General features: G+C 42.9%; 1 protein-coding gene across 19 annotated transcripts in view; it reads left to right on the top strand.

Moving 5' to 3' along the window:
- The window catches only part of LOC133403199 (AP-3 complex subunit beta-2), a 32,900-nt gene that overhangs the window by 3,235 nt on the left and 1,914 nt on the right, over window positions 1–27,751 (top strand). The window contains exons 1-29 of one of the 19 annotated variants that reach the window (XM_061677875.1): window positions 2,209–3,096; window positions 6,220–6,295; window positions 6,638–6,712; window positions 6,925–7,020; window positions 8,340–8,500; window positions 8,600–8,666; window positions 8,823–9,005; window positions 9,803–9,838; window positions 10,597–10,797; window positions 11,428–11,525; window positions 11,602–11,656; window positions 11,733–11,804; window positions 11,960–12,022; window positions 12,122–12,254; window positions 12,348–12,634; window positions 13,471–13,657; window positions 13,733–13,863; window positions 17,251–17,298; window positions 19,271–19,385; window positions 20,219–20,381; window positions 20,448–20,610; window positions 21,729–21,816; window positions 22,321–22,430; window positions 22,791–23,019; window positions 23,541–23,625; window positions 24,121–24,218; window positions 24,566–24,586; window positions 26,795–26,933; window positions 27,585–27,751. The exon at window positions 27,585–27,751 is cut by the window's right edge and continues 1,914 nt beyond it. In XM_061677875.1, the coding sequence (XP_061533859.1) occupies window positions 2,810–3,096; window positions 6,220–6,295; window positions 6,638–6,712; window positions 6,925–7,020; window positions 8,340–8,500; window positions 8,600–8,666; window positions 8,823–9,005; window positions 9,803–9,838; window positions 10,597–10,797; window positions 11,428–11,525; window positions 11,602–11,656; window positions 11,733–11,804; window positions 11,960–12,022; window positions 12,122–12,254; window positions 12,348–12,634; window positions 13,471–13,657; window positions 13,733–13,863; window positions 17,251–17,298; window positions 19,271–19,385; window positions 20,219–20,381; window positions 20,448–20,610; window positions 21,729–21,816; window positions 22,321–22,430; window positions 22,791–23,019; window positions 23,541–23,625; window positions 24,121–24,218; window positions 24,566–24,586; window positions 26,795–26,933; window positions 27,585–27,751 (3,634 nt within the window). In that variant the 5' untranslated portion in view covers window positions 2,209–2,809. Of the gene's footprint in view, window positions 1–2,208; window positions 3,097–6,219; window positions 6,296–6,637; window positions 6,713–6,924; window positions 7,021–8,339; window positions 8,501–8,599; window positions 8,667–8,822; window positions 9,006–9,802; window positions 9,839–10,596; window positions 10,798–11,427; window positions 11,526–11,601; window positions 11,657–11,732; window positions 11,805–11,959; window positions 12,023–12,121; window positions 12,255–12,347; window positions 12,635–13,470; window positions 13,658–13,732; window positions 13,864–17,250; window positions 17,299–19,270; window positions 19,386–20,218; window positions 20,611–21,728; window positions 21,817–22,320; window positions 22,431–22,790; window positions 23,020–23,540; window positions 23,626–24,120; window positions 24,219–24,565; window positions 24,587–26,794; window positions 26,934–27,584 lie in introns of those variants that run through there. The other 18 variants (XM_061677867.1, XM_061677871.1, XM_061677876.1 and 15 more) reach the window with 18 other exon arrangements.

The following is a 27,751-nucleotide window of genomic DNA, read 5'->3' on the forward strand; positions in this document are numbered from 1 at the left end:
GATTGGCTATACAGCTGACCCGCTCCCCCTAATGAAGGCACACAGTATAGAAAACCGATAGATGGTTGAGTTGTGCCACGTTTTGGGACCTTTCCTCTTTTTTCACCAGTAGAGGGAGCTCATTCCTTTTTGATGTCAGAACTTGCGACTGTGAACTCTGACCTCAGGCAGTTAGAGTAGCGGTAGAGGGTCCAGTAGACATTATGCACGCAGCATGCAACACTTCGGTGTTAGGTGTAAGGTATCATGTTAACTTCCAGTCAGCATTAAACGCATAGTGACAACAAGGGAAACTTGTTAGAACTCAAAACTGAGTTGACGGCGAACATAGCCCAACGCCGCAGTGTTGGCTGGAGGTAGCGATCTCCTTGTCTTTGAAAAGTAAAACCTTTTAATGCCATTTCAACCTTGAAAATAATGATTGAATATACATATTACACGACCCAATTTATCTCACATTTAACAACAAGAGGTATTTTTCAGTCAGATGGTGTCCCATCTTGTCCAGCTTGTAGCATATCAACAGCAAAAACTGTTATGCCATCTGACCTTTCCACCGGTAATGCTTAATGCTTTGCTGTGCATAGTGTCATTTGTACGACAGACCTGTGGTGTGTTTTCTGTGGAGTAACTGCAGATGAACTCGTTTTGATTCTCCAGCTTTTTGTAATGGTTCTCTTTACGCATCCATGACAACTAAATCCTTTACGAGAAAGGGATGTGCTGGTTGAACGAGCGTTTGAGTGTTTGGGAAGGTTTTCCAGTACAGTCAAAAACATTCTGTTAAGCATTCACTGGTCCACCTCATTGTGTCATTTGTGGGCACTAGGTATTGTATTTGTGGGTGTTGTTAAACCCTTACATCTCGCACAACACATTGACGGCGATGTATTTTGATTGTACAGACATGAGCCTGTACCTCTGATGTTGGATTTGTTTCCCAAATGTGAGTCACCTTAAGATGTTAATATGATTTTGATACAACTCTAAGCATTAAGGTTGTTATCTGTCTATTTCTGAAAATGTGTCTGTGAACGAGCTGTTCTGAATTGTGATGCCATAATATGGCTGATATGTATAACACTTCCCTCACACCGAGTTTCTTTTCCCATGACTTGGAAGCTAGGCTGAGCGAAGAGCCGCCAGTTTCAAGCAGACACGGAAAGACGATCATGTCAAAAGAAAAAGATAAGTGGAGTCCAGTTTTGACAGATACGTGACAATTCGACCATCTTGTCGACACAGGATCAGGGAGTATTTGTGTTTGGCGATGTGAGTATCTGCTACACAAACTGATAAGTGTAATTTGGCGGCTTGGTGCTGAATTGCTGCCTCCATAAAGGTGAACTGAAGTTTTTCACCTGTTCTGACTACAACGTAAACATTTTGCACTGTAAGCGCTAGAAAATCAAAACCCATAAAAATCAACTTGACTTGTAGAATTTAGTTCCATAAAGGTAATGCATCATAAGTGTGTCTCAGAATCTATTGTCCAACATAAATATAGGACCTCCTCCACTCACCATGAGCGAGAGGATTCCCTGCAACAAGTCCACTCACTACCGTCTGACCTCCAAGTGCTCGCTTCAAGCTTTTTATGTATTTTTATTTCTGTATTTATTTATTTTAGTTTACCGTCAAACTAAACATACAACAAACAGAATTACAAGTTGTGTATTTGAAACAACCACATAGGAATAAGGACATTCGTACACAAATTGTTAGAGCAACAACCAATGCCCAGGCATTTAACATGCAGACTGGCTAACGGTTAGTTAGCTAACGGCCAGCCGCTAGGCTGAGCACGCAACAGCCAACTCGACACTCCCATTCGCCGACGTCACATCACTCACCAGGCCACATTTTAAAGCCGCTCACACTCAAAGTCACAGATATTATGCTGTGGCAAGTGAAGGATGGTGACCCCAAGTGGACAACAATAATACCTGCCCCTCACATGCACATTTTGTTGTTGAATAAAAATACATTCGTATCCAGTTACATGATTCGTCGATATGATCATGGGTAAAATCATCGATGTTTAAAAGTATTCAATACGTGCAGCCCTCATTAAGACAGCTGTAGTTAAAAATGTGTCATATCTCCTTTGAAAACGATTTTTATAGCAAAAGCTGACTGATCTTTGGCACATCATCGTTGGACTCATTTTCATCCCGTTTGTTGGTGGGTGGGGAGGAAGGGGGGGGGGGGGGGGGATGAAGTGACGTTTCTGCCAAGAATGCTGAGTCATGTTAGATGAAGAAAACGGCATTAAAAAAAAGCTGCGACAGTTATAATGAGCGAGAGGATTCAGGATCAAGAAGCTGTAGAGGCTGGTGGTGGTTGGGAGGGGGGGGGGAGGCAGTGCTAATGTAGGGACGTGTCATCATGAGAGCGCGTCTCAATGTGTGCGCGCGCGACAGGGAGAGGCCGCTCTGCTCTGCAACAGCGAGCACGTGAACAGCGGGGAGGGGTCGGCATGGACTCCATGCCTCTCTGTGACAAGCATCTTTTTGACAGAGCGGCTGATGGCAGCCCAGCCAGACGCAGCGGAAACAGCGGCAGGAGCAGCAGCGGAAAGGATCCCCCAGTAATCAGATTCGAATTACCGTTTCCCTCGTCGCCACGGAGACGTCTTTCTTTGCAGGAAGTGGAGCCTTTCTGGAGAAGCTCGTGGCATCAGATCTCCAAGCAGATCCAGAAAATAGTACTTGTGATGTTCTAGCTGTTTCGGAAACGACGGCCTTTGACGCTTTACCGCTTCACCGAGGATCCCGCAAAGTTTTCAAAGAAATAACCCAAAGAAAAGATGACCGCCATGCAGAAGCTGCTGCAGCTGCCCGTGAACGCGGTGAACATGGTGAAGACTGTGCAGAGTCAGGTGCAGGGCCACGAGGAGGACAAGAGCCCCGTGCTGACCCCCGATGGCGGGCAGCAGACCTGGTACAGCGCCCTGAGGCCCGACGAGCTGCGCCACCTCCGCTCGGGGAGCAGCGGAGGAGGAGGTGTTGGCGACAGAGGGCGGGATCAGGAGGAGCGAGCGCCACCGGAGGAAGGTGGCGGCGCTAACGGGAGTTCCCAAAGTCAACCTTTGCGGTAGGATCGCCACTAGAATCCCGACTGGGTTGGACTTGCAACGAGCTTCGTATTTGTCAGTAGTGAAAATAAGAAACTGAAAGAATCCATCCATTTTCTATACCGCTTATCCTCATTAGGGTCGCGGGTAAACTGGTTTGGGAGACAAGTGACTGGTTGCCAGCCAATCGCAGCACATATATAGACACACAACCATTCATACTCACATTCACACCTAAGGACAGCTTTATCGTCTTTAATGAACCTAACTTGTATGTTTTTGAAATGTGGGAGGAAGCTGGAGTCTGCGTAGAAAACCCAGACCCTGGGCCCTGGCTATATAGAAAATAGATGGACAGATGCCATTCAACTTTGACCTAAAATGTTGGTTGAATTCCTAATTTAATATCGTATTTAGTGTATGCCCTATATAGGGACCAATCGCAAACCTGCATTTGCAAATGCTCTCAGGAAACGCGCTAGTACTATGCAAAAGTTATAAATAGCATTGTTTATTGTTTTCACATGGTGCTGTTCACTAGTTATTATTTTATGTTTGGGCAGTTAATAGCTGCTTGGTTCATTAATAATGCATGCAAATGATCGGTTAGCCTGGACGTGCTGCATAATATCCACGTCACAATAAGCAAAACGATGCACGCAAGGTGCCTCTGCCTTATTTGAGTATTTTGAAAATTGAGAAAGTTTAAATGTTTCATCCAACTTATGCAAATACAGTAGATTTTCATATTTGCGGTTTTACGGTGCAAAAAAGCCGTGGCGTCGTCCTACTGTCGTGCAGAAGTTCCAGGTGGAGAATACTTTTTTTCAGGTAACCAGAGACCCAGGGTCCTGCAGTGGTTAAATTATTCAGAGCTTTTTGTCGATCCAAAATTAAAGAAGCAAGAGTCGGTGTCAAATTATTGCCAGCCCTTTTGCCAGGAACCTAATCTAAGTGTCATTTTCCATGAGGCTTGTTTCCTGAAGTGAGATTCATGTTACCCCCCCCAAAAAAACCTTTTGGAATTGTGGACGAAATATCCAGCAGCCTGGTCACGCACTGTTGTGGGATGGCACGCCGCTCCTTAAACCGGACTCGTTGCGAGACGGTCTAAGTGGTTGCGTAGATCCCTTGGAAACACACAGCAAGCCCTTGCCGACTCCATTCTTTTGTCTCCCAAGTTGTTGAGGTAGTCTCCGGTAAACACAACTCTGTGGGCGCGAGCATCGTCATCTTGGCGGATTGATTTCGGTCCCAGACTGTTGAGTTGTAGTACCACCCCTGGTTGCAGAATTTCATGTTGCTATCTCTCAGCATTACCTTCAGTGACATCTATGGGTTGAACCGATTAGTCGACGAGTTGACCAGTCGATTTTACTACTCCGCATCGAGGTCTTAAGCTTGAAGTCGACTCAGGGTTTTTTGGTATCTCGTCTTTCAATCAGCCAATTTACTTCGGACTTTCAACTTGCCCATCTGCTGTCTTCGCCGCACATGTGACTCTCTGTGGAGCAGCGTAATGTCTGGTCAACAAGGTCAAAGAGTACGAAAACAAGCTGGCCTTAGATGAGAATAATGTTAGCCTTGCTAGGTTTGGCTATTTCAATCGCCACTAATCTTAAAATTCATACGAGTGGGACCACAGGACGAGGGCAGCGGCACTGTGCAGTCAAGCTCCAACGTTATTCATCATGCAACACCACCACCACCATCACAACACTACGATATGGTGTCGTAACACTTCGGAGTACCGTGTACGGCTGTACTGTGCCGCAAGCATGTGAAAATAGTTTACCAAATCTGAGACCGGTAGCACGGTCACTTGCAAAATATGCAAGTCTGGACAGCAGGGCCCCCCCTGTGGAGACGCCGAATTACCACTGGTTACACAATCTCATGTCGATATGTCTCTGCATTAAGAGATTGCCTTCAGTGATGACAATCCTCGGTTTTCCATTCCACGCAGCACTCTCTCCACTGCAATGTGTTATTCTATCAGTGCAACAATCAGCCATACCGTCCCTCCGTCTTCTCCGCTTGTCATTTTGGGTGTGCAACCACCGTACTAAACACAATTCGTCGATGTCACTGTGATTGCACCAATGGATGTCGTGCTATCCCCGTTTGAATTAGAACCTGTTTAACCGCACGAGTCACTGACTGTAGGAAGCGCTGTCGTGGTTGTAATTTAATTCGTAGGAGCCATTATGTAAATGTGCTTAATTTTTTTGGGTGGCTATGATGGTCGTATTTTCCATCCACGAATGCCTGGTGTTTGAAAATCATTTGCACTGCTGCTGCACATCTGGTTGCCATGGAAACTGCTTTGTGGAAAGCTATGGAATGAGCCTTGTGCAGCTTTTTGCACCTTAACACCTTAATTCACGCCCGAATGCCATACTGTGTCGCTTTTAAAAGTTGTAGATAACTTACAGTATTATATTGTAGCGTATTGATTTGATGGGGAAATCCAGCCTTCTAAGTCAGTTTCATGTAGGAGCGTGACATTTGCTTGGGATGTCAATCATGAGATGATGACTGAAAACAACTTGTACCCAAAAAGACTCAGGAAGTCTGCCATTTTGTCTAATTGCGACCAATTTTGAACTAAAAAGTACGGTGGCGCTTTGGGATACGGGACCTGCCGTTTGAGGTTTTTGAGATACAAGCAGTCTTTTCAGTCAACTTTTTTAAATTTGATTTGCACTGTAAATAATGACTCAATTAAAATGTATTGCATCTAAATTTTATTTAAAAAAACGACCTAAATAAATGTTTCAAAAATAAACACTTTAAATGATTAAATGCTGTTATATTGTACTGTTTAAAAGTTAAATACAACTGAACTGTACTTCACTGCACGAGACAAATGAAAGACACTAAATAATGAGGAATTGGATTCTTTTGTCATCGTGTGTGGGCGGAGCATGGCGGAGAAGTTTGATGGCTCGCCATCAAACACAAAACACTCATAACTCAGTGCCACAGGGTCAGAGCTTGAGCAAAACCTCTTGTGTACGGCGAAGGGCCCGCTGCCGCTCTTGGGCGATTCATAGCCTCCTGGCAAAATGTACTCTATAGCTGGACTAACTTACTCACGTCGAGTCCTCCATCCAAACTAACCGTGTTTTCCTTACTCGCAGACACGACGACCTGAAGGAGATGCTGGACAGCAACAAAGACTCGCTGAAGCTGGAGGCCATGAAACGCATCGTGGCCGTGAGTAGTCATCTTCTCCGTGGGATTTCGCGACGAGGCTTCATGAGGGCCCTAAAAACACAGCGTGGTTTTAAATTGGAAACAGGCACGAAAGACTTGCTCCTTGCTTTACTGCCGTTAATGTCCTGGAACTTGACTTGGACTCGCTAAAAGTGTTATGGAGCATAAACTGCCACAGTAAAGACACAGTCGGCTGTTAAATATTCATAGCGCTGCCACTATCTGCTCGGTCCCGCAGGAACGAGTTTGCAAAGCATGAGAGGAGAACAATATACTGTACAAGTCCAACTTCTCTGCGTGTGAAATCCTGAGTTGGTGCTTTTTTGTGTCTTTTCCCCACAGATGATCGCCCGCGGTAAAAATGCGTCAGACCTCTTCCCTGCGGTAGTGAAAAATGTGGCTTGTAAAAATATTGAGGTATGCATCATCCCCCTTCCTCCTCCTCTGTCTAATTTATGCACTAGCTTAGTGCTTATCATAATAGTACAGCCCCCTGTGGTTTGGGTTTATCTCAACTGAAGGAAATTGCTATTTTCTTCTCCTCGTCTTGCCTTTCATCACCGTGCTCCATTTCGCCTCGCTCGGGATTGAAAAGGATTGTTTTCTTTTGTCTCCTTCTCTGCTTACAGGTGAAGAAGCTGGTCTACGTTTACCTCGTACGCTACGCCGAGGAGCAGCAAGACCTCGCACTGCTCTCCATCTCCACGTTCCAGCGAGGCTTGAAGGTACACAACACGAGCAGTGGTGGTGCTCTTTGTTGATTTATTCAGCTACCGGTACCATCGTTTCTTGTGTAAAATATCCTCTTAAAAATAATGCACACCCCCAAAATCGATCGCAAAAATCAGGAAAACACTTCTACCTATGTATAATGCATACCATCGATTTACTGGTATTAATATGCTCAAAACATGAAGTATTATCTGTATTTTATAAGGTTTTTAAAAGAAGTATTCTGCTCTGTGTGCATGTGTTGACGTAATTTATTTATTTATTCTATTGAACGTTGATGTCCGAGTGTTGGGACAGTCGAACGAAATGAAATGAATAAAATATGAAAATAAAATACAAAGCATTAGATGAAAAGCATAAAAAATTTAGACCCCCAAAATACAAACATACTATATGTAAATAACAAATATATGGAAAAAAGATACTAGATAAAAAAAAAAAAATGGACACACACTAGACAATTATTAGGGAGAAATATGATGATGATATGATATTTTAAAATATATGAACTATCAGATGAAAAATATCAAACAAGTGACCCAAAAATGCAAAATTATTCGATTAAAATACCATAACTATAACAAACTCCCTTCCCCCCCAAAATAGATGAAAAGAATGTATTAGACACAAAATACATTAGGAAAAAATATTCTACAAAAATGTTATAAAATATATAAACAGGTAAACAAAATATTAGATAATATATACAAAATATTATGAAAACCAAAGTAATTGTCAAAAATACGGCAATGTTAAATGAAAATAAGGTTTGTTTCTATGTGCCCTGCGATTGGCTGGCGACCAGTTCAGGGTGTACCCCGCCTTTCGCCCGAAGATAGCTGGGATAGGCTCCAGCACCCCCGCGACCCGCGTGAGGATAAGCGGAACGGAAAATGAATGAATAACACAGATATCAGAGAAAATGCAAAAACATTAGATGGAAAATAACAAATATTTAAAAAGCAACATTTCAATGCTCAACAAAAATACAAAATTAATGGGGAAAAATTGCCGCCACTGCCACGTTTCTGACTCGTCTTCCTCTCCTTCGTCTCTTTGTACGGTTTTGCCTGTTTGGTGTTGCGTTGCGTACCCGATGGGAGAAACCGATAGACGACGACTGTACCACTTTCACAGAGGCGAAATACGGTAGCAACGGTTATTTACATTTGGATCAGTAATACTAACAATCTGAACTTTGATCGTTTATGCGTAAAGAGAGAAATGTTTTATCCCTGCTCAGTGCTGTATGTCCATCAACGCCTGCACACAATTAACCACACAACTCTCGATACGCTCTCTACTTCCTCAGGATCCCAACCAGCTGATCAGAGCCAGCGCGTTGCGAGTGCTCTCCAGCATCCGAGTCACCATCATTGTTCCCATAATGATGCTGGCCATCAAAGAGGCCGCTTCCGACATGTCTCCTTATGTTCGGAAGACTGCTGCCCACGCCATCCCTAAGCTCTACAGGTGCGCTTCCTCATGATGGGCCTATTTTTTTTGTTACTGCCTTGGCAGGATCCAGACTCTTGAGTCCAAATTGTGTCTGTCTGCCTTGTGTGTCCTCAGTCTGGATCCAGAACAGAAGGACCAGCTAATTGAAGTCATTGAGAAACTCCTTGCTGACAAAACCACAGTGAGTGTGTCCCCTCCCCCCCTTTTCCCAATTTGCTCCTTCCAAGTTGTTTCAGGAAAAAAAAAAAAAAAAAGATCAGACACTAGCCATGAGCAAACATCTTCGTCAAAGGGGCTTGAACGTACACCCTTGTGACATAAACATGTGGCGTCACAGCTTGTGGCAGGCAGCGTGGTCATGGCCTTTGAGGAGGTGTGTCCCGAGCGGATCGACTTGATCCACAAGAACTACAGGAAGCTCTGCAACCTCCTGATCGACGTGGAGGAGTGGGGCCAGGTGGTCATCATCAACATGCTGACGCGCTACGCCAGGACGCAGTTCCTCAACCCCAACATCAATGTGAGTTACACTTGGTCCCGTCATCTGGCATGTTGAGTTTCAGCCACACAAACACAGTATTTTTTTTTTTTAAAGCAATAGCAGCCACATCGCTGTTATCCCTATGTTTTCCTCGTTTTCCTTTTCCTTTTTCTCTTTTTTTACAGTCGCTTGTTGGTGTCATTTCAATCAAGTCTAAAGTGGGTTACACTCACCGATTTTTAACATCTTAACCACAAATTGCCCTGTGCCTGTGTGTGAGTACTATTCTTATAGTATGTGGTGTACTCGAGACCTCTATTTGTGTCGGGCAGAAGCGCCAGCTTCAGCGAGCTCCCTCGTTCTGTTTCACATCACAATCAACAATAAGACCGTGGCGAGGCCCAACTTGCTGTCGAGAGCTGACCAGAAACCTTAAACTGGTTTAATTTACGACTGTTTTCCGGGCATATCGAAGCGATAAAGTCACTCTTAACACACTCCACACCACAGGATTATCCTCTGGGATAATCTGTCAAATACAGTTGGGCCTTTACTGACTTTGCCTAGAAGAGAAAAATATTGCTCAAAATAGACCCAAATATCTTTTCGTGTGTACCCCGCTTAAGTATGCCAATCTTTTACCATTTTTTTTTTATACCATGAATTGGCTCATGTGCCAGCACAATGTACCAGGAGATGCAGTGTCTTTTAAAGGCTTTAAGGCAGGGTTGTCCAAACCTTTTCGTCCGAGGGCCTCATTCGGAAAAACCCAAGGACGCAAAGAGCCTCTTTGACATTTTGTTGTTGTTGTTTGTTGTTGGTTTTTTTTTAAACAGCTAGGTGATCAAGCAAAAAGTCAAGAATTTTTCAAGGTAGGCCACCAGGATAGATCCGCCCCTGAACTGATCAGCAGTAAAATCCCATCTCCACATCCAGAACCAAAACGAGAGCAATGTGTACTAACTGGCCTTCACACTGAGTAGAGAGTGGCGCAAACAATCATGATGCAGGCTCTTTGCAGCTGTAATGGGATTATCTATATTCACAGGCGGTTTTGCTAAGACATTACTATTTTACTTGGAAGGAGTTGCTATGTGTTTTGCAAATCTAGAAAAGCTCCATATAAGTAGTAGGATTAGTAGTAGTAGTAGTAGTATTAACAGTAGACACGGGCTGTGTCAAATGTTATAGAATATGCAGCGGGCAGCAAAATACAAACGGCGGGCCGCAAATGGCCCCAGGGCCATAGTTTGCAAACCTCTGCTTTAAGGGACAAAAGTAAACAAAATGCTCTATTCTTAAAATACAACTGATACAAATGTCACACTAACATGGTCAGCAGAGGCAAAAGCAATGTGAAATATTGACCTCATGATGAGTGTTTAATGCGTTAATTGCGTGGTTTCTCACAAAAAAGTATTTCATTTCCGATTATTATTTTATGAATGTATTATTTGAAAGAGACTGTACGCTTGATATTCTGTTTTGGTGCTGAGTACCCCTAAAGTCCGCATTCTGTAATTGATTAATTCAAATGAATTCCACTCGAGTTTGTATAATCAATGAAATGATACAAATGGGAATTTCCGAAGCGTGATCATTTTTCACTTATATCCACTTTTTAACGTAGGAATCCCTGCTGGAGGAGGGCGGAGGCGGCGACAAGACCTTCTATGGCTCCGATGGCAACGGCGACGACGAAGATGAGGAGGACAAGCAGAAGAAGGCCGAGGCCGCCGCTTTGGCCAAGAGGAAGCCGTATGTGATGGATCCGGACCACCGGCTGCTGCTGAGGAACACCAAGCCACTCTTGCAAAGCCGCAACGCAGCTGTTAGTATCCCCCCCCCCCCCCCGGACTCCCACCCCCTGCATCTTCACCCAAGCATTAGCGGCGGACGTCATTAGCGCTCATTATTCAACATGGATCCGCAGCTTTGGTCTCCAGAGGCTTGACCGCAGTTCGACCTTTCATGTTTTCATCATCACTCTGAGATGAGGATACTTTCTCAAGGGAAATGAGGCAATTAAGCATAATCGGTAACTTTGGTGGGCGCTTAGAATGGACCCCGCACACGTCGAGGCAGCAGAAGACTGTCTCCCGACTTCTCCCAGTCGCTCAGCAATCGAAATAGCGGCACTTTATAGGTATCAGTGGAAGGATATTAACGCCTTGTGGTACAGTAATCCCCTAAATATTCGTGGTTCTCTATTCTGGAATAAGGTTGCAAACGGGTAGAACATTTTCAGTAAATTTCCATTAAGTTTCCAGTAAATTTCCATGGGAAGTACAACTGTGGGATTTTGGTAATACTGTCTTGCCAATTGGAAACTTCACTTGGGAGTTATGAGAAGGCATGGGGGATGAAGGGTAATGTAATGGAAGCCTATCACATTCAAGCATAAATATAAACATTTTGTTTTGTCAAAAGCAGACACGCATGCAAAATATATGTGCTGTAGGTGGTGATGGCCGTGGCTCAGCTCTACTTTCATCTCGCCCCCAAAGCGGAGGTCGGGGTGATCGCCAAGGCTCTGGTGCGTCTTCTGCGGAGTCACAGGTGAGCCTGAATGCGTTTGAAAGTAATGAGATTTCTCCTTTTCCCCATCTTTGAACCCGTTTTGGTTTTGTTCCAGTGAAGTCCAGTACGTTGTTCTTCAAAATGTGGCCACAATGACCATCAAGAGAAGGGTGAGTCAGACGTAGACACTTTATATGTGTGTTTAGGAGTGAAAATGTAAATCCCTCCCCATGTCATTTCTCACAGGGGATGTTCGAACCGTACCTGAAGAGTTTCTACATCCGCTCCACAGACCCGACACAGATAAAAATCCTCAAGGTTAATTTCCCATATAAACTGCATATATTTTAACCTAAAAACGGAGAATGACACACATACTTTGTACAGCCAGCGTGAAAGGTGTTTATGTATGTTATCATTTACGAGGTCAATTCCATAATTGATATGTGATTTATTTTTCCATTTTTCTGCAGCTGGAGGTTCTCACCAATCTTGCCAATGAGACCAACATCTCCACGATTCTCAGAGAGTTTCAGGTACAAACTTTATAGCCCATTTCAAAAGCTCAATATTGGCAACTACAAATGTACTGAATGGGTGGGTTGTTGTTTTTTTTCTCTCCCCTCCCTGGGCAGACCTACATTAAAAGCATGGATAAAGACTTTGTGGCCGCCACCATCCAAGCCATCGGCCGCTGTGCCACCAACATCGGAGAAGTGAGGGACACGTGTCTGAACGGCCTGGTGCAGCTGCTGTCCAACAGAGACGGTGAGCACGTTGAAGCCTGATATCCACATAGGCTACGGAAACAGCATAGGGTGCGTGAGTAGCGCCGTGTCAACGTGTGACTCTCGCTCGCAGAGTTGGTGGTGGCCGAGTCGGTGGTGGTCATCAAGAAGCTGCTGCAGATGCAGCCTGAGAAGCACAGCGACATCATCAAGCACATGGCCAAACTGACGGACAACATCCAGGTGCCGATGGCGCGGGCCAGCATTCTGTGGCTGATCGGCGAATACTGCGAGCACGTGCCTAAGATCGCCCCGGACGTCCTGAGGAAGATGGCCAAGTCCTTCACCAATGAGGAGGACATTGTCAAGCTTCAGATACTCAACCTGGCTGCCAAGCTCTATCTCACCAACTCCAAACAGGTACAACAACTACTAAAGCTATTAAAAACCCCACTCAGCGTAAAGTTAATACACTGGAATGGTCCTGAGGTTGCACATGCTTTTTCTTTGGCTTTTTATGCTTTTTTTGCAACACTTATTCTAAAAGAAGGACAATGCTGACCAGGAAAGAAGAATGTACACAGAAGGTTATGTGAAATAAGCATCAGTAAGTAGTAAGACAACGTCGCCACGTTAAATTCGAGCTTTTGCTGTTTTTCTTTTTCTTTTTTTTTTCCAGTAATCTCCCTCATATTTGCATATTGCTCTTCCAAATTCACCTATTTACGTTTTTTTTTTTTTTGTGGAACTAAATCCCAGCGATTCTCAATTTTTGTGCTTGTTCTGAAGTGCCCTTAGATGCCACAAGATGACACCAAAAATAACAAGAAAATAGTGCAACAGTCTCAAGGAACTATGATGAAGTGATACATGTCGCCTAAGAGACAAGCTTTGTATGTGTGAGAGGAGCGGGGTTTAGCCTGGGTTGTTAGTGGAAGAAGCTACAGGAGAGTCTTCGCCGCATGTTACGGTGCATTATTATTTTTTTGTTTATTACATTTTCTGTGAGCCATTTATTTTTAAGAGTAATGTTGTAAAATTGTAATAAATTGTTTTGGGATCATAGGTTGTGGTACATTTCCTGTTCCTGAGTATTATTATAGTTGCAATATTAATATAGGTTATATAGACAATTACTATATAAACATTTTCGGGGTGGCGACCAGTTACTTGCTGTTAATAAAGCTTGGTGACAGTTTGACCTTGGAATTTATTATTATTTTTTTTTAAACTCACCTCATTCCTGCCTCCCGCAGACCAAACTGTTGACGCAGTATGTCCTCAACCTGGCCAAGTACGACCAGAACTACGACATCCGCGATCGGGCACGCTTCATCCGCCAGCTCATCGTACCCACCGAGAAGAGCGGAGCCCTCAGCAAGTACGCCAAAAAACTCTTCCTGGCCCTCAAGCCCGCGCCCGTCCTGGAGTCTCCGTTTAAAGGTACAGAGGCAGTCCTGGAGGATTAAGAGGGAAGACACTTTCATTTTGTAGCTCATCCGCATTCCCCTTCTCTAGATCGAGACCACTTCCAGCTGGGCTCGCTGTCGCACCTGCTGAACGCCAAAACCGGCGGCTACCAGGAGTTGCCCGACTGGCCGGAAGCCGCCCCAGATCCCTCCGTGCGCAACGTGGAGGTGAAGGAGTCTGTGCGTGCAGTGGCATTCAGTAACATACATAGTCACACCGAGTCGGGAGGGGAGCGAGTGTGGCGCCTGCTCCGGTGTGAGCGACGTAACACTGACGGTCGTGGTCATCCAGTCACTTGCTTGGCCTGTTTCGGACTTGACTCACTCTCTGCAGCAGCTCACTTGCTCCCTCCCCTGCTGAGCCAATAGCACATGACCTACTTCTTCTTTCGAGCCAACACACTGTAGTGTGTGATGAAGATTTTCTGTACAGTGGAACCTCCAAAGTAGAACACAGTGTTCTATTTGTTTTTTTTTTTAATGCCCCATCGGAAACAGTGTTGGCTTGACCTCGTAGTTCTTTTGGGTCATTTGACTTTGGAGGTTCCTAGGATCACTCTTTTTATTTATTTAATGAATATATGCAGGTGTAGCTCAATTAATATGACTGTTGTGGATAACTCAATTTATTGTAATAGTTCAATTCCAAAAGTGAAAATCACACACAGTGTTCAAAATGTCATGATTTTATTTTGTATAATATTGATGATTATAATGTCGCTTACAGCAAATGGAAACTCAAAATTCACCATCTAAAATTTGATTATCACATTTAAGAAACAAACAAAACGAATTCAAAAATATATATATATAAAATATAAAAATATATATACAGAGGAAATTAGGGTATTTCCAAGCTTGTGCCCTAAACTAGCTGGGATAGGCTAACCCTAAGGCGACCCTACTTTTTGAATTGAACTACTGAACTCAACTTTTCGGCAACATTCTGTTATCGATAAGCACCTGCATATTCTTTGTAGACTAAAATTTTGGCTAAATCCCAAGTTACAAACATGTGCCATTGGTTCCTCATAAGCGATGATGTGTCCACAAATCAAAATTTGAGCACCACTTCCTTTTGTCAAAATCAAGATGTAATCCACAGGGGGGGGAAACCCGCCTGCTTGATTTTGAATTCAAGTAACGTGGTCAAGCTTTGATTCATGTTGTCATGTTCGTTTTGAATGGAAGCATTTTTACAGATTTTCACTCCCATGCCCCGTTAATAACCTGTCGTCTACTTGTGATGCAGATCTCAAGACGAGGAAAGGCGGCGGTTTGTTGTGATTAGTTGTTGGGAATCCATTTCGATGCATTCCCTACTTTTAGTCCGAGATGTTCTCAAACGAGCAGCTGTCCGCTCTTCTCTAAATTCGGGGATGTGGGGCACATTATCCGAAAAGCGAGGAGGACCCTTTCTGACAGGTTCTCTCACCCCATCCGCAGACAGAGGAAGTCATAACTACCGGCGAAGGGAGAATCGGCCTGCTGGGAGACTGGCGAGAGGTTGGGTTTGGGAGTGCACTTGTTGTTTGCCTTTTTTATTTGACCGTTCTGTCCCTTCCGCGCTCTTTCACTGAGTTCGGACGATGGACTCTTAAATGGCACGATTACAAACGGCATGCCACCGAAGAACAGCGGACAAAAGAGCACCTTGAAACAGCCGTCATATGTCAGGCATGAGGAAGAATTCCTTGATAGTTACAGTATATGGCCAGCAGAATAGGCCCTATCACCAAATAACGATGAGAAACTGGTTCAAAAGAACAGCTTGGAGCAGTAGTGCAAGTGAATCTCAGTGAATTAGAATATCATGGAAATTGTTACTTATTGCAGTAGTTAGTTCAAAAAGTGAAACTCATATTCAGTGTTATATAAATTAAACTGCACAGAGTGAAATATTTCCCGATTGTTTTTCTTCCTCCTGGTAAATTGATGATCATCATTGCATTTTCTATCTACAGTGGAAATAAAAAGTATACACGCCCACGTTTTTGACACCAAGGTAAATAATTTCCCCCCATAAAATTCCAACATTAAGGTGACCTCTAACCTGTACAACTCAAATGGAAAAGATATTACTGAGATAGTGTGGTTGCACAAGTGTGCACACCCTCTTGTAGCTGGGAATGTGGCTGCGTTCACATTCGAAATGTTAAATGAAAGTCAGCACACAATGTCCACCATCTTAATTAAATGTCTCTGACTAACCCCAAATAAAGTTCAGATATTCTAGTATACTTCTCCTGAGTTTTTTTTCCATTTATTTTGCTTTCCAGCAGAAGCCTGAAGGTTTTGTTCTAATACTAACTGCTATTTGGAACTGTTCATAATTCCCTCCACCTTGACGAAGGCCCCAGTTCCAGCTGAAATTGTTCATTTTTACTTGCCCTCTCAGAAAGCTCTCAATATTCTTTTGAGTTGTACTGGTCACATTAATGGTGGCAAATTTTGTGAAATTATCTATCTTGTTTGATTTTCTTATATCACGAAAATGTGGCATTTGAACATGGGGGTGTAAACGTTTTAGATCCACTATAAGTGCCATCATATCGCAACAACAAAAAAGACAAAGAATCATCAAAATACACTCGTGGAGTTTTTCCATTTAGAAAATACAAAGTTGTTGTAATCCACACAAAGGTTAAGATGAGTATTTATTGATGTTCAATAAGTTAACATAGGAAGTAGGTGAAATATTTTCAGTTTTAATGAATCTGTACAATATCCTCTGACTTTCAATTTTTTGATTGCACTACTGAAATAAATGGACTGTTCAACCCTATTCTACTTTCTTGAGATGCACCTGTACTGTATGGTAGACACAAGGAAGTGCCTGTCAAAGTAAAACAGGAAGTCCAGATGGAATCAAAATGTAGGGATTATAAAGTTGACAAACCACCTTCAATATTTCCTCCACTGCATCCGGTTTTGTTTTGCATGCAATTCGTGACGTGACTTTAGAATTTTGTCTCAATGGAGTGATTTGATTTTTCTGTCCATGCATGTGACGTCTTTCCCCTCCTTCTCTTTTCGAAAAACTCGTTGTTATTGTCAAGTTACACACATACTGCACATTCAGGTGAGCTGATGAGCGCACAGCAGGTCGCCATTTTGAAATCTGACACTCTCATGCAAGGTTCTTTAATTGGCTCATTCCCCAACTAAATTTGTCAACTGTTCAACTTTTTTTTTTTTACATTTTATTATTACTACAGTGAAACATTAAAGATCACTGGATGCTTTTGTTCGTTACCAAACTTCCAGGTCACATAAACCCAGTGACTAAATAATGAAATTCTCAGAGGTTTTCTCCAACTTTAGAGGTTCCACTGTACTTTCTCTGTGCTTTTGTTGTGAAGTGGAGCCATCAGAGGACATTTGCGCTTCATTTGTGCCTTTGTATCTAACTGTTGTCACAATTCTCCCCTCTTCTAGACCCAGTGCCCAGATCCTGTGCTTTATGTCTTCAGATGTTTTTTTATTTTAATTTTCTTCTCTCAAATCTTTCCCCCCGTCTCACCTCCATCCCCCATCTTTTTTTCCTCCCCCCACCTTCGCCCCCAGTCTTGCCAGGTATTTTCGCTGCTTGAGCGAGTCACAACGTTGACCAGCGTGAGTCAGTTAGCGCCCTCTCGAAGCATTGTAGCGGCTTCTCGATCCCCCTCCGCCATCCTCACCCTGCTCCCCAGTGACCTCACGCTCCTCCGCTCCCCCCCGTGCCTTCGCCTGATGTAGTCGCTGTGCTTAAAGCTCTCAGCCCCCTAAAACACAACACAGCCCCCCTCGACTCTTTTCTTCCATCCCCTCGTTCCTCTGTGTCTGCCATTAGAGAAGTGATTCTTTTAGAGAGGAGAAGCTTCAGTGTGCTTAGCTTGATTGTTAGTGGTGGGCGGATTGAGCCAAATATCAATAACGGCGATACCAACGTTGGTATTGGTATTGATCGAGACAGGTGTAATGAGATGAACAATTGAGCCACTGAGAATTGGGACAAGTCAATTTTTGTCATTTTCATTATGGCTGCAATAAAAGCTGGTATCTCTCTCTCTCCCTCTCGCTCTCGCTCTCTCTCTATGTGTGTGTGTGTGTGTGTGTGTATATATATATATATATATAGTATATATATATATATAGTGTGTGTGTGTGTGTGTGTATATATATATATATATATATATATATATATATATATATATAAACACACACACACACACACACACACACACACTGCGATTGGCTGGCAACCAGTTCAGGGTGGACCCCGCCTCCTGCCCGATGATAGCTGGGATGGGCTCCAGCACTCCCGCGACCCTTGTGAGGAGAAGCGGCTCAGAAAATGGATGGATGGATATATATATATATATATACATATATACATATATGTGTGTGTGTGTGTGTGTGTGTGTGATTTTTATCGCAATTATTACTTCTGCTGGATACTCGTTTTAACAAAAAATAAGGTTTTCCTCAGATTTGGGCATTTTGTCAAATATATTGATTTTGGACTTGGATCATGTTGCTTGCACTTTTATCCACAACTGTGGTACTGTCATCATTTGCACTTTCATAGTTTGGCTTAAGGTCAATGTGGTCCAGGTTTCCTCACAGCAAAAGAACAAACTAGGATGAGAAAAAAAAGATTCAGTGCAATAGTGATCTAAGTGCATTTGTCAAATCTATCAATATTTCCTGAAGGGTGATGGCACCCAAGTTAAAACATCTGAATCTTCTATCAATCTCTGAACTTGGAACTAAACTTTGATTTAGACCAGTATTCATCTGATTCATATGCCTCGTCTCGATTTATTTCTGCCCTTCAACCAAAAATGACACAAAAATAAGTTGGCTCACTCTTGTTCTCAGTGGCTCAATTGTTGTTTAGTTAATTCAACTAATTTTATTATATTTTAACAATTTATTTTCGACATTTTGTATTTGTTTTGCATTTCCTCAGCACACATTCTACCTTGTTTTAAATATTGTAGAACATATTTATGTAATAATAAATCATAATAATAATAATAAAATGTAGGCCTACAGTGAAGTGAGAATTGTTATAAAATTTTTGTATCTTATTAATACTTTCCCCCCATTTTTCTTTCAAGTAATATTGATATCAGTATCAGCGAAAGTGGTCCTACCACCCAGTCAGCCGGGATAGCTCCAGCTAACCATGAATCAATGACAGCAAACGCTATACAATATAAAGTGGATGGATGGATACCAAATCGTGTTGTATTGCACAAAGTGCTCATTGTAGTTTTCTCACACAAAGCGAGTCACTCCCCAAAGATATCACTTCTCTTAATGGAACTGCTACTTGGGTTAAAACAAAACCAAAAAACCATGAAGTCATCACCTGGTGCTTGCATCCATCTCGACAAACACTCAGGGTTGACTTTTGTCGCCCGACTTGACAGGCGGGGCAGGCTGGCTTCTTCCGTCCGTCTGCATCGCGTCCCAGGCCGAGGCTTATATGGCCACGCCGCTGTTGCCGTTGTCAGCCCGCGTCGCTCGCTGCTTCCGTCTCGGGGGGGGGCTTTTGTCGTGCCAGCCTGATGCTTTTTTCGGCTTTTGGGATCTGCAGGTGCCCGAGTGGACCAAGTGCAGCAGCCGGGAGAAGAGGAAGGAGAAGAAAGTGGAGAAGCCCTTCTACTCCGACTCCGAGGGCGAGTCTGGGCCGACTGAGTCCGCCGACAGTGGTAAGATCAGTTGAAGTGTCATTAAACAGATTTCACAAATCCACATGAACCTTTTCGCCGTGATATCGCATGTATTTCCGGGTGCCAAATGCCCAAGCATTGTGATTGAAAAAACAGGGCAAGTGGCTTGAATGATGATTTGAGGCTGGAAGGTCACCAAAGCCATTTGTGGCGACCGAGAGATTGGAGACACTTCTGGCATTTCGCAACCATCACTAAACCGAATTATGCTGGCAGTGTTGGATGAATTACTGGTATTTCTCTGGCCTCCACTTACATCCAGTTAGTTCCCATACAGACATCACCACCAAGCCGGAATTAAACAAGGGTTTCCCAGACATAGTTGGAGCCATAGATTGCACCCACATTTCAATCAAAAAACATCACACAACAGATTCCGCCACGTCAACAGGAAAGGATTTCATTCAATCAATGCATAAATAATCTGCGATCCATAACGCGTTGGAGGAATGCACGATTCCTTCCTTCCACTCAATAGCTCGGTGGTTGGAGACCTCCGAGCGGGAGCTGAGGAGGATAAATGTGAAACTAAGCAAAACTGCTGCAATGCGTCAGCCTTTTCACACGACTGGCAGAGCACATACAACAGCGGTCCTTAAGAGAGAGAAGAACACTTTGTTTCCCCTTGGTCTCAAACCATGGACCTCTCACATTCAGCAGTGGAGCAACATGTTTTCCAGTTCGAATAAAAGTGCACATATGGTAACAGCCACACAGTTAGCAAATGTACCATCTTGATCGACGTCGATCGGTTTGTTTGCTCGATGTATTTGCGAGCTGATACGTATTGACTTTGACTTCCTCCCGCGCAGAGTCGTACTCCTCCAGTGGCTCCGACAGCGGAAGCGGGAGCGCCGAAAACGGTTCCGGATCAGCGAGCGAAGACAGCGTAGAAGCTTCAGAGTCGGAGGAAGAGGAGGAGCACAAGAAGAAGAAGAAGAAAGAGTTCAAGAGGCCGGTGCAAGAAAGCGACAGGCGAGACGGCGCTTTTGTTTTTGAGTGTTTTCATCATTTAACAACTAACCTGAATAATTGTGCCAGCGAGGAGAGCAGTGAGGAGGAAGAGAGGAAGCGCGTGAGGAAGCGCAAACAACTGAAGAGCAACTCTGAGTCGGAGTCTGACGAAGACGAGGAAAGCGATTCCGAAAGCAGCCAATCGGAATCTGAGGATTCAGAGTCGGAGGTGGACGTCAAAAAGAAGAAGGTACGGACACAAAATTGGATGTTTGATGATCACCAAAGGCGATATTCAAATCTGCATCTGTTACTCGAATTTCACCCGAGCACGGTGGTGCGAGGTGCCTATTGAAATTGCTATATTTCCTATTATTATTAGGGTCTTGGGGTCTTGAAATGACTTAAGTGGAGTACACACCTAAGCATAATCAGATCGAATTTGAGCATTTTCCGCTGCTTCCGATTCCAGCTATCAAATGTAAAGAATATTCTAGCCAATTATCCATTGGTTGGTTGAGAGTGATTTTGTTTTCCCTACCAGATCTGCTTGAAAACCAATCGGTGCCGACAGTCGTAAAATATGAAACCTTAAACTGTGGCGTGCTGTGTCATCTTCACTACACTACACAACGCTTGACATATGAGTGCCCCGAACTTCGCTATTGCTTGCTCGTTTTTCTCTCTCGTTTTGTTGCAAGACAAAATTGCGAGCTTCAGATACGCCGCCGCTCGATTTGAAGTGAAAAGAAAAAAATGTGCTACAGCGTGAAACGTTTTAAAACCATTTTGTCTTTACGCTCTCTTTTGTTGTGTTTTAATGTTTTAATACAACGCAGTGCTGTTTTTCCTCATAGATGAATGGCATTTCAATTCATTTTAATGGGATAAATGAATATACACAAGTAAATCTAATTATGAGCTTGGTCACGCAATCAATTTAACTTGCAAGTCAAGGTACCACTGTATTGAACAAATATGTTTGTGTCTTTTTACAAACCTGAATCTTTAGTTTCTGGGTCGTATTTATTCTTAGGCCAAATACAGTAAATGGCACACCAAACAATGACCACATTTCGCAGGCATGTTCATCCAGGTTAAAAGGTTTACACCTAACTTTGGCTCAGTAACACTCCCCGGAAATCTGGGGAAATTTCTCCCCATGCCAGTTTGCATTTGCAACAAGAAATTTGGCAGGCATGCCCATTAGTGGTCAGTGGTTAACAAATGTGAAATTGTTACTTGAAAAGATTGTTTGCACAATTCATAAAGTTGTTATGATGGTGACGCTTTGAGCCTGAAACACTGTATTTATTCCATACGGTAACAATGGTCGGCTAACATATAAAATATTTGCCCTTCTTGCAGGAAGTGCAATCAAAAGCTCCCTCCAAGCCCGTCACAAAAGAGAGCAAGAAAGAAAAGAAAGAAATGTCGCTGCTGGACCTTGACGACTGTGAGCGTTTTTGTTTTTGGTTTTTTTAAATCTCTGTTCTCTCCTTTGAAGTTGATGTGTGCAGTCTGTCACAACCTCGGCTCAAAGGCTGCAGAAAAAAGGGAGTTTCCTCAAAGAATAGTTTATTGACAGACATAAGTCAAATGAAACCCCATGAAACCAAATGAGACTAAATTAAACCAAATTAGGCTGCGAACTAAAGTACACGTACACATGTATAAAGTCAGTCGTGCAGTGAGTGGATGAGTGTAAGATATATGTGGGAGCGTTGTAATGTGCAAATATATTCTTAGGATAACAAAACAGAATCAAACCCAAGATCAAACAAATGAAGTGCAGGCTGGATGGACTGTCCTGTCAACAGATGAGGAAGAAAGCAGCCGAGAGTGAAATCACTCAGCCGGCAACGTGGCCCCGTGACAAGTGTTCACCAAGCTATTTGTGAATAATCGCGTGTGAGTGATACAGACATTTTTCCTTCAATCTGCGTTCCTTGCTTCTCAGTCGAACCCGCCGCTTCGCCTCAAGTGACGCCCGTCAACTCCTTCCTGTGCAGCAGTCTCGTGACTGACCTGGAGGGTTTGTCTTTGGCTGACTCCGTCCTCTCGCCCATTGTAAGTGCACACTTTCATCCTAGCTAGTGTGCCATATATTCTCAAGATGATTTACTGGGAAATCGATGTAGCGATGATAATGAATGGACCCTCGCACCAACCTTTTTCACGGCCGATCCTCCAAATGATCAGTTTCAGTTTGCAAAATAGCATCGCCCATGTGTCTTGGGCAGTTTCCCAACCTTTATTGAGCCAAGGCACACATTTTACATGACAAAAATCTCATGGCACACCATTAAATTGAACCTTTTTGTTGATCCGTGAAAAGGTGTTACCGTGTCAGCTTTCTTCCAGATATTTTTTTCTTACAAAATCCGACAAAATTCCAGCGTCTCACGTCTGTCCACCTGTCGCCGACAGGCCATCTCGCCGTCGGGCGCGCAGAAGAGCTACGAGCTGCTGCACCGCATCACCGGGGAGGGCCTGTCGGTGGAGTACTGCTTCAGCCGCCAGCCGTTCGGCCCCGACCCCAAGATGGTGGCGGTGCAGATGCAGTTCGCCAACAGCGCCGCCGCAGACGCCAAGAACCTGCACATGGAGGACGTCAAGCTGCAGTCCGGCATGAGGGTCCAAGAGTTCCCGGAAATCGGTTAGTGACGAAGGAACGAAAGAGGGGGATAGTTCCTGTTTTTGGTGTTTACCACAGGTGGGTAGAGTCTAAGTCAACAGTTGTAAGACTGCTACTAAAACAATAAATTACATTTTATAAAATAGTATATATTAAGGCAAATCTAGACAACAAATTGTCTTAAAATAACTTTCGTTGTCGACACTCGTGAAATTCGAAGTGGAGTTCTTGCTGGTTGAAACGTGGGCTGTCATGTGACATCCGGGCTCCATTTAATTGGTGAAATGAAAACAAATGTCAGTAGTAATTATGTTTAATTGGCCAAAAGAGTTTGGACAGAAGTCTTTCTGACAAACCAAAACAAATAGATTGCGCAAGCAATAATAGCTCGAGTTCTCAAGTTAAAGTCAAAAGCATGTTGCGTTAAACTTAAATACAATTGATCCAAAAAGTTACTTAATTCAATGTAATGGAGTAAATGTAGTGCGTTACTACCCACCTCTGCTGTGGACTGACTTGTTTTTTCCGCTTCCTGCCCGCAGAGCTGCTTCGTGCGGGTGAGACCGCCACCGCCGCGATGGGCATCGACTTCTGCGACTCCACACAAGCGGCAAACTTCCAGCTGTGGTAAGACTAACTCGGCCTGATTTACTTTAAAGATTTGCGCATCCACAAATAATGGGTACCAACTTGATTTCTCACGCAAACAGATGTGACTGCATCTGCCAAAGTTCAAAGAATGTAATTTCGCACGCACAATGTGATTTATCCAATCTGCGGCGAATTGCGCTGGATAATTCTGCGTCTTTAAATACAGCGTCTGAAAGGCAGGTGCAAACGGGCACCGCTGTGCGTAAGTAACCATGACGAGAAGGCGCAGGCAAAATGAGAGGGGAGTGGGAAAACGGACCTTTAGCGCTCAAGTCAACATTTTCGAAATGCCAGGAACAAAAATCATCGCGACATGTCGTCTATTCAGCAATGCAATTTTGGAGTTTCTGAATGATCTAAGGGCTGACTTGGAGCCAGTTAGAAGAAGAAGACAAATTCATTGAACTCAACTTTAACCTAATAGCATAGTACAAACTGCTGTAAAACTAATACTGCTATTTACTTTCACAGCACTCACAGCAGGAAGTGCTTCGTCTCCATCCAGCCGCCAGTTGGAGAGCTGATGAAACCCATTTTCATGACCGAGAACGAGTTTAAAAAGGAGCAAGGTGAGCGATGACAAACGGGACTTTGTTTGCTGTTGGCACAGCAGGAACAAACATTTGAGGGGGGGAAAGGGAAATTATTAGAATGTTTTTTTTAAATCCGTGGATAGGTGAATCTGCAGGTGCCGAGCCGCAAGAATGCGGGGGTCCACTGTTAAGTTGATCTTTATGGATTGAGCCACTGAATCTTTTCCACCATATTAATTCACCCTCTCGAGTTCGTATTAGTGCGTAGTGTGGAGTAATATAAGTTAGCGACCTTATTAATTACTGTGGTCAAGCATCATTTAGTGTCATGGTGACTAACGTGTTGCTAAACATGCTGCTCAATTCCGCGCTGTCTACAAAAGAGACGCTATCACAGCGTCTAGGTGAGTTGCCTTCCATTTACTGTACTTGTTCCCCCCCCACCACCAAAACCTCCTCAAACCCCCCACCCATGACCACACTCCGTGCGAGACACACCCTTCACCCTTCCTATTGCGCTTATCTTCGGCCCCTCGTCAGCAGCAAGTTGCGGCCGCTTGTCATGAAATCATTTTATTAGTAGTGAGATGTGATCACGAAAAGTTGACTCTAATGTTCTGGTTTGGTATGTTGTAATTTTTGCAGAATTTTAAGTGTTTTTAATGCCAAATAGTGAGTATAATACCCTGTAATGAGTAAAATAGTGATACTTTTTAAAACATATAATTTGGCTTAAAAAGGCTACTTCATCAGTCAGTCATCCAATGCTTGTGATAACTGTAGTTGATTTCTTTTTATTGAAAAATATATTAATTATCTGGATTGTTTTTTGTTTTTTTTTCAAATTCCAAATAATTGAGTATAATATGCTGTAATAAATGAATGGGACTGCCTCAATGTAAATCATTTCAGAATTAATTTGAATTAGAAAAAGCTATTTAAACTAATAGTTGGTTGTTTTATGTTAGATATTCATTTGAGCAGTTTTTTTTAATGTAATTCCACCAAATTGGAATATTAATTTCAAATTAATTATTGATTGATTAGTGGATTTTCCCCTATATAAATAAAATAAAGGTTCTACTGTGGGAGGTACTTCAAATTTGACCTAAAGTAATATTTAGTGATTTAATGACAATTATTATTTGTAAACGGAAAAAAAAGAACTAAGTTAGTTATTACATTTCTTTTGTTAACATACCAAATTCCATATTCATTCCAAATAGTTGAATAAAATATTATTATGTTATTGTTATTCAATTGTACTTGTTTTGTTTACCTAATTATAATTGCCTTAATTATGATATATGTTTTTATACTACTTCTGCCAAACTCCATATTCCTTTCAAATGATTGAGTATAATATCCTGTATTAAATGGTCAAAATGTCACACTTTTGGGGTGTTTTGTTGTTGACAAAACAACTTAAATGAATGCTCATTTGTTTTTAAATTATTTATTTTTGTAGAATTTGAGTTAGTTAAATTGTTCAGGGAGTTAAACATTAACTCCTAATATTTGGTTATTTAATGTCATTACGTTGAGGAGATCTTTTTGCTTAGTTATTTTGAATGGATTTCTCCTTAAGTTTCTTATTGTTTTTAATTTAAAAAGAACAAAAATGGATTTCTACCCATTTCCTTATTTATTCCAAACGATATCTACAGTATACTAAATTTGTGCAAATGTCTGACTTTTTGGGAGCTTGTTGGGTTTAAAAATCGACTTAAATTACGGCTTGTTTGTTTTTAAAGTAGTTGTAAATATATGCATAATCTCTGTTAAAAAAAAACATTCTTTAAAGCTACCAAATTCCATATTAAATCTAGCTAAATTGTTTCTGAATCCGAACAAACGAGATTGTGTCGGACCTTGGCGCTTCCGCCGCGCGGTGCGTTCAACGGCACCCAGGAAAAGTACGTTCGTCACAGATTCGCTCGGCCCAGCCGACTTCTTGTTCTGATGTGGGGGTGAAGTTAACACTTGGGAGTGCTCGTCACCTGCTGCCACGAGAAGGAATTTAAGGAAATGACATCAGCCACTTCCTTTGTCCTCACACACCTTCCTTCCTTCCTTACATCCTTCCTCCCTCCCTCCCTCCCTCCCTCCCTCCCTCCCTTCCTTCCTTCCTTCCTTCCTTCCTTCCTTCCTTCCTTCCTTCCTTCCTTCCTTCCTTCCTTCCTTCCTTCCTCCCTCCCTCCCTCCCTCCCTCCCTTCCTTCCTTCCTTCCTTCCTTCCTTCCTTCCTGTAGCCTCACCTCTATTGAATTTGATTAGATTCAATAGACCTTTGCACCACGATGTCACGCGTTCTTCTGGGTGGCAAAAACTCAACAAAAACAAACCCATTAGACGAAGGCAGAGCAAGTGAGAAAACAGCGTCAATGGCTTGGGTGGCGATTTTAGCCCTGTTGCCTGCCCCGGCAGCACAAACCCCCCCAAAGGTTTTTGTCACGGTTTTCAGTTTAGTGCAGCGCTAGCGTCCCGTGTGTCTGCCACCCGGAAGTACCCTTGGTGCCTATTGTTTACATACATTATGAAAGGGTCTGTTTAGTGGAGCGTTTCCTCTGTGGCGTTGTATGAAGTTGACACAGGGCCCGTGTGCCAAAACAGGTCAGCTGATGGGCATGAACGAGATCACAGAGAGGCTGACGCTGGACGCAAAGTGCCGGGACGAGCACGTCGTCGTCCAGAGGGTGACGGCCGCCGCCAACCTCAGCAGAGTGCCCTGTGGCTCCGACAAAGAATGCAGGTAAGTCAGCGGAAACGAAATATTGAAGTTGAGTTCAAATATGTCTTTGTTGATTTGAATTGAAAGGCAAAAGAAAGACTTTTGTGTTCATTTTTTATGATTAGTAAGTAAATATTATGTACCTTCAATATTTTGATTTGATTAACAGCAAACCGCGATCAATTACTTACAAAGCCTTTAATGAGCTTTTTACTTTTCATGATTATTTTTTGTTAGTTCATTTATGTATTATAAATACAATTGTTACACCAGTTAAAAACATACATATACATTACAATACCTATTACATTACATTAAATGCAGTTAGCTATATCTATGTAGTTGAATTAAAGTATATATTTTATCATATTTTAATTATACATAGTTTTAATTTACATTGTTTTATGTAATTACTTTAACATATATAAACATATACACATTTTTACAAATTCATTTCAAATACATTCAAACTTAATTAATCTTTTTTGAATGGAATCCCACCACGAGTAAATACTTTTTTCCCCAATTTCTAATAAATTCTTATTTATTTTATTTTATCGTCACACTTGGACTAATCTTTGTGTTTTTCTACACTGCTAAATTAATAACGCCATGCACTTCCTTCACTCTGCCGCCTTTGGCGTTCACTTCTTCGTTGCGCTTTGACTTCAGTCCTCCACTTCCCCTTCCTGCACTTCCCCTTCCTGTGCACAGATTCGCCGGCAGGACGGTGAGCGGCGGCAGCCTGGTGCTGGTCACCGTGGCGACCAAGGAGGACGGTGCCGCCCAGCTGACGCTCAACTGCGACAAGATGGTGATCGGCACCATGCTGGTCAAGG

This window comes from Phycodurus eques, chromosome 5, assembly GCF_024500275.1.
Source record: "Phycodurus eques isolate BA_2022a chromosome 5, UOR_Pequ_1.1, whole genome shotgun sequence".
Classification (NCBI taxonomy): domain Eukaryota; kingdom Metazoa; phylum Chordata; class Actinopteri; order Syngnathiformes; family Syngnathidae; genus Phycodurus; species Phycodurus eques.